Source organism: Centruroides sculpturatus, unplaced genomic scaffold (assembly GCF_000671375.1).
Source record: "Centruroides sculpturatus isolate CEXI.00-Female unplaced genomic scaffold, Cexi_2.0 scaffold229, whole genome shotgun sequence".
Classification (NCBI taxonomy): Eukaryota; Metazoa; Arthropoda; class Arachnida; order Scorpiones; family Buthidae; genus Centruroides; species Centruroides sculpturatus.
Genome location: NW_019384527.1, coordinates 778,618 through 791,079, shown reverse-complemented (window position 1 = coordinate 791,079; position 12,462 = coordinate 778,618). Strand labels below are relative to the sequence as shown.

General features: G+C 32.1%; 1 protein-coding gene across 1 annotated transcript in view; it reads right to left on the bottom strand.

Moving 5' to 3' along the window:
* Nucleotides 1-5,316: 5,316 nt before the first annotated feature.
* The window catches only part of LOC111622903 (BTB/POZ domain-containing protein 2-like), a 9,519-nt gene continuing 2,373 nt past the window's right edge, over nucleotides 5,317-12,462 (bottom strand). Inside the window, exons 2-3 of the mRNA XM_023365365.1 lie at nucleotides 9,946-10,187; nucleotides 5,317-6,403 (exon numbers count right to left, since the gene is read on the bottom strand). Of these exons, the coding sequence (XP_023221133.1) occupies nucleotides 5,725-6,403; nucleotides 9,946-10,187 (921 nt within the window). The 3' untranslated portion in view covers nucleotides 5,317-5,724. The remainder of the gene's footprint in view (nucleotides 6,404-9,945; nucleotides 10,188-12,462) is intronic.

Sequence of the window (12,462 nt, the reverse complement as noted above, 5' to 3'; positions counted from 1 at the left end):
ATAAATAAAAGTTTACTTACGGCTTTGTGAAACTTCTTTTTTGAGTTTATGCCATTGAAATAAATAAATAATAAAAAAATTAAAACATTTGTCGATTTTGTNAAATTTCGAAATCAAAATATTTCGATTATTGTCATTCTTCTTGACTGTATTTTATTCACAGGATTGAAAAACTAACTTTTATAATCGTAAATGTTTTAGAATTATTTCAATTAGATTTAAAAAAAATCCAATATTCAAAAATGCATATAATCATATAAATTCTGTGCTGAATATACAGAACATTAAACGTACAGTACAATGATATGCATTTTTCACGTTGCGTATTCACTAAACAGTTTGAATTTTATAGACACAAAATAATCTTTACAACAAAATTATTCTAACTACGAGTTTCAACCTACTATTCTGACACCTATAATACAGAAAGATATTCTGATTATACACAAATCATATCAAATTAATTAGCATTAGAAATGTAATGCTTATTTCACAAAATCTAAATAAAAAATATTGGTAATAAATAGTCCATGTATAGTATATTAAATTGATACAATAAGGAGATATGTTTCTAAAAGAACCGCTTATGAAAAACTGGATCTCATTTTGTATTAGAAACGTGAAACAAATTTAAAATATTCACACGACCAGCCCATTGATCGGGCTATTGGAGAGTTATTTATGAGTTTAAAAATCCCCATTCAAAATTTCTGCCTGTTTGCAATGAATATTTACTTAATGAGTTCTTGTTTAGTATGAAGGAGAAAGATTCCCTCTGTTTTCAAGTCTCTCAAATCAAATGTATCAGCTCCAAAGATATCTGTCAGCTCTAAAGAATTTTATAAGTTTTGCATATGGCTATCTTATATATCTCTTTAAAAAAAAAATGAGATAAAAAGCGATGCTATACTGCTTCTTTAGTGTCGAGGAAATCAAATCGAAGGAAGAATGGAGTTTCCATAATTCATGAAAGTGTACATTTTCCTCAGTGTCCTAGAGAATAAGTGGGGAAAATTTGGTGCGGATCGGACAAAAGATTTAAAAGTTAATAAGGGGAGAAAAAATCAGGAGAGTGGTAAGGTGTCCAGGGCCACGTTCAGTAACGCAGAACACCTAAGTTAGACTTCTAAGTAGCTTAATGGGCGGAGCTAAGAATACATAAAAGAAGCTAGTGGTGGGAGGAGTCGAGCAGTAGTTAGAAACAAGTTCAACATTGCAGCGTAACTATATTTAGCAAGAATTCTGCGTTACTGAACACGGCCCAGGTTTCGTGGTTGTCTATATTTTTTTCAGAGTCCGAGTTAAACAGGAATAATTTGAAGCAGGTTGAACAAAAATCTAAGAACAGAGATAAACATTTTATATCCTATATGAAACCGACGAGGAACCGTCTAGCCCAGTGTTCCCAACCTTTTTTGACTTGCGTATCCCTTGGCAGAGAGGCCCTCTTAGTGCCCACAGGGCGGAAAGAGTATAAAAGAGAACATCCTAACATAAAATATTGAAGACAGATATACTGTATTTGTGTGAGTCCTAGGAAGTTGTTTCGATATGAAAATCAATATTTATATTTATTTATTTGTAGTTAGACAAGGAAGTTCATGAGATCTTATTTTTGAATTTGTTTCCGTCTAAAATCATACGTCTTCCTTTAGATGTGACTCAACTAAAGAAGTGTGTTAAAATTGTCAGATTGTACGGTTGATACGAACCACATCAAGGTGACCAAATTTGGTCAGATAATGGTGCATCTGTGGTCTGATGAGAGGTATACTAAAGAAGAGGCAACGCACAAGACAGTGTCTCCCTTCTCGTAAATGTCGTTCGTTGCCTTGAAGAAAAATCTCGCAAAAGGTATCCTGTAAAAAGGTTTCTCACAGATCACTGTTAAAGTGTTCGTTTGGATTCACCGTCCAAGTGATCCGGCAAAAAAAAAATTAAGAACAGTTTATAAGGATAGCATTCTTCTGCAAAAAAAAATTATTTTCACTTCGGTTAAATATTTTCACTGATTTTTATAGTTTCAGTACTGAATCCGAATCCGGAAATAGAATTGGTCTAANTAAATAATAAAAAAATTAAAACATTTGTCGATTTTGTTTACACGTTTATTGGGTCGCATTAGAACTTGCCTTGGGCCGCATGTAGCCGCGGGCCGCGGGTTGGACACCATGTTCTAGTCAAACTGTTTCGTGGAACCATCTAACTTAATTGTTCCCATGTCTAGCATGATAGGGTAAGAAACTCAAACCCAAAACAGAACCTTAATAGCCTAGTTCTAGTTTTGATTTTGATATTGCAAAACTAATACAATATACAATAGATTAGTATAAACTTCTTTGTAAGTTTTATACTTGTAATTTATTGTATTTTTGCAAATTGTATTTTTAACACACTTTGTCGTTATTTATTAATTCGAAAATCTTTCCATTCTATAATTATCTCTTTACATGTTTATAACACAATATGAAAACCAAAAGTAGAACTGGGCTATTAAGTTTCGGTTTTCTCAACGTTTCATAGTCAGCTCTACTCTGCATAAATTACTAACTTGCAGCTTCAGATATCCCATGGAAAATGCAAAATTTGGAGGTAATTTAATGCTGTAAAAATATTATAACATCCTAACATAATGGCTAGATGGCCGAGCGGTCAAGGTGGCAGCCTACCGCTTTGGGTGACCCGGGATCGAATCCGGACGGATCAAGAAATCCCCAGGAAAATTTTGGGGGGCGGTCCGTTCGGATATGTCGGGCCCCGTCCTTCAACACCAGATCGCCCCATAATGGGCCTGCTATAAGAGGTCCTCTTAGTGCCCACAGGGCGCTAACTCCCCCATCCTAACATAAAATTTCGAAGAGAGGTATATTTGTGTGAGTCCTAGGTGGTCGTTTCAATATGAAAATCAATATTTCTATTTATTTATTTGTAGTTAGACAAGGAAGTTCATGAGATCTTATTTTTGAATTTGTTTCCGTCTAAAATCATACGTCTTCCTTTAGATGTGACTCAACTAAAGAAGTGTGTTAAAATTATCAGATTGGACGGTTGATACGAACCACACCAAGGTGACCAAATTTGGTTAGATAATGGTGCATCTGTGGTCTGATGAGAGGTATACTAAAGAAGAGGCAACGCACAAGACAGTGTCTCCCTTCTCGTAAATGTCGTTCGTTGCCTTGAAGAAAAATCTCGCAAAAGGTATCCTGTAAAAAGGTTTCTCACAGATCACTGTTAAAGTGTTCGTTTGGATTCACCGTCCAAGTGATCCGGCAAAAAAAAAATTAAGAACAGTTTATAAGGATAGCATTCTTCTGCAAAAAAAAATTATTTTCACTTCGGTTAAATATTTTCACTGATTTTTATAGTTTCAGTACTGAATCCGAATCCGGAAATAGAATTGGTCTAATATCCATCGATGATTATTAGATAATATCGTTGGGGAGCAGAGCAGAATTTTCTGTGTAGAGCCACTTTTGCTCTGAATTCAGGACGAAAAGCAAGCAGAGTATACAAAACGTAAATAAAACTAATAATACTTCTAAATATAAATTAAGACCCTTCTTTATTTGAATATAAATAAATTCAGAAAAAAAACTGTTAAGCTTTTTTTCAAAATTCGGAAATCTGACCTCGCAATTTTTTTCAAAATTGCGAGGTCAGATTTCCGAATAAATGACAAAACGTTATGTTTAATATGATGTAAAATTGTACAATTAATTTTTATTTTTAAATTAAAAAATTATTTATAAGCGTTAAAATTATTATTTGTCTACAATTCAATGAATAGTTTGTTATCTAAAGTTTATTCAAATGGAGTGCCTGTTGGGAAAAATTTCGGATTCAATGTGAGTTCACATACTTTTCATAACAGATTTTTAAGTTTCATATCATATTTTATAGTATAAATAAATGTACCTTTATTGTTGAAATAGCCTGTATTGTTGAACAAAATTATTTGCCATTAATTTGTTTCATAAATCGACATAAGGCAATAATTAAAAAACTTAATTATGGTTTTTTAATTATTTTTTATCGCCTAATTTTATTCACTAATTTCAATGTTTGTATTTTCACTTCATTTTATTTATTACTTTAAAACAAATTGTACGAACGTTTTATTATTACGATAAATTTGTACAATAACTTTTGATGCTTTTAACAACTTTGAATAAATTTTTAATATTTATAAATCAAAAACAAGATATCCAACATTACTGTGTATAGAATTCGACTATGGCGCTATGTTTGGAGTCGTTACTAAATTAAATGGTTGTTACAAGTAAAGTTTATTTATTAATCTTATACGAGCCGAAAACAATTATTGGTGTATAATGCAACCATGTGGTCCAACGGCAGTAGTTGCTGATCAGACTGCTATTTGTACGACATATACCACATATACTGTACGAGTACACAGTAAATTGCTCTCAAATACATTTTGCGATACTAAACTTGATATTGTACTCAAATACACAGTAATTGTGTTATGTAATGCAATTAAGAATACTTTAATCATACGACGTATCCTGCTTTTATAAGCATTTACAATCGGTATAAAACCATTTTCCATAATATCTATTACGAAGATGCGCGCATGAATTCATATGAATTATGAATTTCTCGCATGGATACGCCTTACCATAATGAGTGATAACTTATTACAAAAACATTGCTATTATTTAGATTTTATATCGAGTATAAATTTTGAATACAAAAACAATCTTTCAGCTTTTCGTTTTCAATGAAATAAAGCTGTTCTTTTGTTTGTTTTTTTTTAATTTTTACTCTATCACACCAGTTTTCTCAAATGTAAAGTACTTTTAAATTTAAATTAATGGAATTTTTGAAAAACTTAAAGTGTTAGTGATAACAACCATTTCACAACTGAATTCTGGAAATAAAGCGAACATCGATATCATTTATATCGTCAACATATATAATATCATTGAAATTTGGATTACAGTGCCTTGCGGTGACATTTGATGATAAGGAAGCTGTGCCTGTCCTGGATAGAATCCTTGGAAGCGTTATACGATATTTTGGTGTTTAGCATCCATGAGCTAAACTGCGTGAGGTATAATCTGGCTGCTTTACGCGATTCAAATATTTTCGCAGTGGAACCTGTCCCGTATTCAGCGCTTTCATTGGGAATACTGTATGTGTATACAAATGTATATACGAACATAAAATAGTAATCTTATCATTTTTTTCATGTAGCATAGAAATTTGTAATAAGATACGTAATGTCGTTATAAGAAAATATAAATTTTAATTAATTCAAACTACGTCAAAATAGGAAAATAATCGCACAATATCTATTTATTATATTTTAGAAAATATAAGGGAAGTGGCGCTTCCACAGCTTCCATGGATGGCACGCCACTGTTCGATTAACATTATTAACAGTATGGAATTATCTTTCTTGGCTTCCACGATTGATCATCTTTATTAGTGATTACCTAACTTTTTCTATCTCCTTCGTTCCATAAAGTTATACCCAACTATATCCCAAAGCCCCGTAATCCATTTTCTCTTGTGTGAGAAAGGCTTGGAAATATTCTTAGGAAAACTTTTTTATGAACCTCACAGGCTCACAGTTTGTTCTTACCGTGCATTGCTCTCAACATCTGGAAACCATTAAACGCAATGTTTCTTCGTATTCGTTTAACAGAGGAAAGTCAAAGGCTGTCAGTGACTACAACCTTTCCCTATGTACACCGTTCAGTACAATGCTTCCAGCCCCTCTGCCTCCCATTCAACATACGGGTACCTCATATATCGATTGTATTCATTTCTTGGTGTACACATTTTTAATGTAGCAATTATCTGTCTTGGCTTTCTCCATTGATCACGTATATTGTTATTTTCATAATTCTTTTTGGTTGCAATTTCTCTAAATATGTCGACCTGTTCATCCTTAGTAAGGATGCCATCTTGACACGGTGATTCAGCAAACTCTGCAGGAGTCATGCTTAAAAATCTGATCTGATCCAGCAAAGGCTCTAATTTTTTTCGAAGATCCTCAGGAGATTGATCTTGGAATCTTTCTTTACCCCACTTTATGACGGCGTCATACATATCTACTTCCGATTTCAACACTAAACAATCTACGGATACAAGTTTTAAAATAGTTTCATATTTCACATTTTTAATGCTATCTCGCTTAATAATTTCTGACATGTTGTCAGTTATGTACATCCAACATTCCATTGTTAATTCATTTTGTTGAAGTTGGGATGCTGCTTCGTATATTTCGAGAACAGTATCTGGCCATATATGATTTGTAAGATGTGATAAACATTGGTTCTTCATACGCGTTACCATGTATTTTTCTGCAAAATGTAACGAACGAATGGCTTCATCTACTGAATGTAATGCCACTTCTTCTGTATAAATATATCTGAAAAATAATTAATTACTTTAATAGATTCGTTATAAATTACAAATTGAATTTTAAAACGTTTTTACTTCTAGTAAAGTTCTAACACTGATCCAAGTTTGTTTAGTTTAATTTTATTATTTCTTGTTGGAAATTATGTTAAATTTCTCAAATTATTTAATACAGGTAACTTTATGGGAGTTACGTTCCAAAAAATTGCCGTTATGCGAATCCGTTTTATACGAAACAAAGAACTAGTGAGAAAAGGGGGATTAGGTTCCAAAAATTAAAAAACTTGCTGTTAAATCCTTTGTTAAATCGGATTTATTATTCATTTTTTCATAGGTAAAATACTTATTTATTATTTAAGTAAATATTTTACCAGAGGATTATTCATTTTATATGATGATCTCAGCATGAGCATCATTAACTGGTAACAGTTTTTGGGTGCGTTCGTTAATAGCGGTCGTTCTGCAACGGAAGTGCGCTGCTGTTTGTAGGCATTTAGGAACGACGGTGAAAGAAAGAAGACAGCGCCCGCACTATCGATAATATCGTGTGGAGGAATCTATAATTCTAAAATGAGCTTTTAGAGGCAAAAGAGGGGTCCCAATTGTAAAATTTAACCATTAAATGAATTATTGTTGAAAAAGCATTAAAAGTAGCCACGAAAACAATTAGAATGCTCGCGCGGAGTTACGCGGAAGTATAAAAGAACGCACCCTTTATTATATTTCATGTTGTAGAAGGGTTTTACCCAATTCCCGAACCGTGTTAGAGTGAACCCGTGCTGTAGAAGTGCCGTGTTATACGAGGGTAACCTGTACATGATATATTTTTTATGCTTAGCTGTAATATTTTAAAAATAAAATCATTTTATAACCAAAAGAAATAAACAAATTCATCAAGACTAGTTTGTCGATATAATACAATTTGTTAAGATGTTTGAACTGATCAGATGATACGATACATACTGAAAATATTTTTGCTGTTTCCTATTTCGCTGTTTAGCACTGTGGTAAACAATGCTAAACAGCGAAATAAAGAGCAGAAAAATTCCACCAAGAAGGATGAATAGGAAAGTAAGAAAGAATTCGTGAAGCAACTGTTAATTATAAACGGGTAAAGGTTTTGCATGCTGGTTTTTAAATTCATAAAAAATAAATTTACCAGTCTTTTGATAAACGGGCTTGCCGTATGGATTTTTTCGGGTTTTCTTTTCGTATCTAACAGCTGCATAGGATCGAGTTTCCATTCGATCGTCTTGGAAACAGACCGCTCTTGTGCTAGTTGCCTTATTCTATCAATTCAATATACTTTACGTCTAAATAATATGAAGTATTTATTACCAATATTTTCAATTTGGTTTTTGTGAAGAAAGCATCGCATTTCTCATTTAATGCTAATTAATATAATGTTATCTAACTTATAATCAGGATATCTTTCTGTGCTGTAAATGTTAGAATTGTAAGTTACATCCTAGTACATCCTACTGACAGGGGAGGAAGACCCGGGACTACTCAAGGGTATTGCCCGGGTGTGAAGTAGGAGATAGAAAGTAAAAGAGAAGAGGCGAAGGGGAAAAGCGAAAGAAAGATAGGAAAGGGGATGAAGTAGGAAGGTCTCATGGCGCCTGCATCGGTCTTTATTAAACAAAAGTACAAAATATAAAAACCAATAAACACAGAGAACAAATAATACATAGTAAAAAACAGTAACGCGCCAAAGTTAAAATACAGCATACAAATTGTAACACTGAACAAAATGATTACAGACGTTGGCCACAACTCGTGGCCAATGGAAAACCAGAAAAGTCAAATTGCCGATCTTCAACAGTGAAAAATGTTGAAAACGATATGCCAGACTTAGGCAAAAGGTCCGTTGGTAAAACTGCTTAGTGAACGTTTCTTGTCATCTTTTGAAGTTCGGCTTTAAAACAAGGACACTCCTTGTCCATTGTATTGTGATGGATCTCCTTTTGCAATTAATACATGATGCTAATTCCTTCTTCTTATTGCAGTCTTTAAAAAGATGTGTACCTCCGCATTGACTACAAATAGTTTTTTCAACTGTGCAATTTTGTGCTAAATGTGCAAAATCTAAACATTTAAAGCATCTTTTAACTAACACAAAATCATACACTGGGCATCTTGTCCATTCAATACTAATTTTATCTTGTTATTAAAATTTCTCGTATTACTGTAGTTACCTCTAAGACCCATGTATTGAATTCTTTATTGTTCTGTGGAAATGAAAATTTAATACTCATTTGGTCCTCCACTGACTCTTGTGCCATGTTTTCTGAGAAGCAGAGATTTTGGTCGTAAATCTTTTTAATTAGATCTTCTTTTCTGATATGTTTTCAAACAGACACTATTTTAACTAATACTCTACTTCTACTTCCTCTTTTAATTTCTAAGTGTTTTGTTTTCTGTAAATGTTCTGCTAATATTTCCATATCCGCTGTGGAACAGGTGTCAACCGCAAGCCCTCCTCTGTTTAATTTTCTAATTCGTTTTACCCCTATTGCCAATTTAGCCGGATCTATTTTCTTAGTTAAAGTCTCTTTAATTGTGTCTGGATTATCTTCTTTATTTTTACTTTGAATAATAACTGTGTATTGGGGAACAGGGGTCTGAATTTTTAACTCTTTTTGTTTCATTCCCATTTTCAACACTTCACTGTAGCTAGTAGGAGATTGTTTTTCATTTGTTCCTTTGGAGAGGGCCTCATTTAAAGCTGTCGTTTCTCTTTTAACATTACTTATCTCCCCCATCGTTTTGTCTGTATTAAATTTAATTAATTCTTCCAGTTCGGACTTCTTTTTCTCTATTTCCGAATTATTAACCCGAATTTTAAGTTCGTTAACTTCGTCTTTAATCTCTCTTATTATTGTCATTGACTTTTCATTACTTTCGTCGATAATTTCTGTTAATTCCTCTCTAGAGATTGATGAGAAAGATTTTTCTATTTGTTTGACCTGCTTAAGGTTCTCCTTCATTGTTGTCTCAGCTAATTGGATAATTTTCGTGACGTTTTCAGTAATGAATCTTATATGTTCCCCTGTTGCGAGCTTTCCATTAGGGTTACCTTTCATATACCCTTTTATGTCATACATCGTTTGAAAAGATTTTTCTAAGAATTTTTCAATAATATCATCATTTGGTTCAGCCATATTAAAACCAATAACACCACTTAATTTTAATAATTAGACCAAATAAAATTAAAATATTATAGAAACTATTGCAAGTGACACGTTCCAAAGACAGTTAACGTTCAAACCAAAAAACTGCCGATGACGCAAGACCAAATTGTTACTTACAATCATAAAACAGCTAAAATACAGCCAAGAAGTAATGACAATAATGAAAATGTTTTATGAATTTTAAATTTCAAAAAAAAAACTTTGAGAAAAAGTATTAAATAAACAATAAAAAAGAATCTAAGAAACGTTAATTTTAATATGGATAATGATAATAATAATTTGATAGCTTACTTTGTAATAATGGAAAGGTATTTCTATAACTATTAAAAATACTTCGTAAAAGTTTAGTATAACTTACTTTATGAAAACACGAAATGCTTTAGCATCATCATCAGGCAAGGTAACATTTTTTCTCTTCTCCGCCAATGGACCATAGAACATTGCATGAAACACCTCACTGTGTATAGAGAGAAGCAAAGAGCGAGTCGGAAAATATTCTTTTTCTTGGCCAATAATTAAAGTGACGTCAGTCATTTGTCTAGATGTCATAAGGTGTGACAATCTTTCTTTCATGTTCAAATCATCTGATTGCCAGGACATCTAGAATAAAAGTAGTACAGGTATTTAGATAATTGAATGTTGTTTACTGCACTAAACAAGTAATAGTAGTAATTCGATAAACTTACGCAATATTATAAATAAAATATACCCCAAAGTAATTTTACATTTTATAAGAACACATACTTTTAATTTTCTTCTTTGAATTTATTTATAATTATTTATAATAATTTTTCTATTATATTATCAAGAATATGTTAACAGATATCATCAAGAATACTGAGTAATAAACTATGTGAATTATCAGTACGTAATATATTTTCGATTTACTTTTTGATATTTTAAAACATCACACCAAGAAGGATAATTTTGGAAATCATTAATGAAATTTACGTTTAATAACGGAAAAAGTAAGTTTTAATGTAGATAATGCTTTAACTTGCGTAGAATGTCGTTATTAAATCGTTGGTATTTTAAAACTATTCTCATATCTAATTTGCATATAAAGTTTTTAACAAATTTATCTGTGAGGATTTGAAATTCGTCTATCTTATTCCAATCGAGATATTTTAAAAAAACTATTTATGAATTCTTCGTCGAATACTTGAGGATATGAAATTAAATCTCATTTTGTTTGTCTAATATGTTTTTTGATGAATGAAGTAGTAATACTGTATATAATTTTTCCATATTTATTCACAGTTTAAACTATTTGAGAATTCAGAAATGAACTGGCGAGTTAAGTTAGTTTTTTACTTATAATCGTTAATAAAATATACCACACATTTTAATAGAAGTTAAATATTGGTTACAAAATACTATATTGAATAACATATTTTTTACCAGAATTTCTAAACGTATTTATTTATTACAATTAATATATTTTATAAAATTTTTATCGCACAATGCTATTGTTATCTCATCACTTATTAGAAAAAATTGTAGTAAGTGATAAGGCAACAAGAAATGTGTGTTGTGATAATGATGAGCACAATCTGTTTAATGTACTGTACTGTACATCCGTATATTTTATTTTGCAATAATTTTAATTGTGCTGTTTTATTACCTGCCTGTTTAGGCAAGGATATGTTTTATTGTAAATACCATGTATTAAGTAAGTTTCAGAACTTTTTCCCTCCTGTATATTACTAAATATCCGTATTGAAAGGACGATAATATGAAAGAATCTGTAAGAATTAAAAGTGAAAGGTGTAATCAGGAAATGATATGATAGCTACCCCATTATCTAAAATAAAGTTTTTATCGTAAAATGAGGAAAGAGATATTTTGTTCTGAAGGTATGTTGTCACGACATGATTTTTACTTTTAGTTCCATATTGTTGATGCCTTAAATGTTCTGTATTGAATAAAACATCCTTAAGTTTTGGATAGTTTCTAAAATCAGAAATATCAGGAAATGATTTAAAGTCATCATAAACATTATTTGTGTAAATTTGAAGCGTTAGTGAATCGGTATCTGTGTATAAAAAACTAGCAGATCCCACCAGGCGTTGTTGTGGCTCAAAATGTATCTATTATAAATGTATAACACTTCTTCGTGGGGGGGGAATTTTTCGAAAAATCCCTTCTTAGTGTACATTCTCTTGACGTACCCTATTAAAACTCAATAAAAAAAAACTGCATCTAAAATAGTGTAAATAGAAGCAGAGTGATTCACGATAAGCCTTAATCCTGTCCATCTCCCCCAGTGATGGGGGATTTCGACATGTATAATATATAAAAACATGTGTGTATTCTAATGCAACGTAGTGTCAAAATTTCAAAGGAATCGGCAGGAACAAACGAACATTACATTTTCATTTATATAGATAGATAGAAGATGATCTGCTTTAGTTCCTCCTCACAGGAAAGCAAACTTAGGTCGTCGTACTCGCGGAGTTAGCGCCATCTTTTGGACCTAAAAGCCTTAATCCTAGATAATATCTTTTAATTTATATGAATGTTTAACGGAATAATATACGGCCTATGTCCACCCTGAAGTTCCATTCTAAATATTGGTGACAGAATTTTTGAAATCGAATGAGTAATTTCGGAGCAGCGGCGGCCTTATCCATTGCGAGGCTCTGGGCGGCAGATCTTTGCGAGGCCCTTGTCCTTTGTGCAAAGTATGTGAATTGAAATAGTAGGCACTTATTAATATTAATATATACTGTACTATAAATAAAATTTATTTTATTGTTATAACTAATAGCCAAGGATAAAATAAAAAGTTTTAAATATCAACTTTTTTCTACTTGGTTGTTGCGCGAGGCCCCGGGCGATTGCCCTGCTCGCCACCCCCTAAGGCCGCCACTGT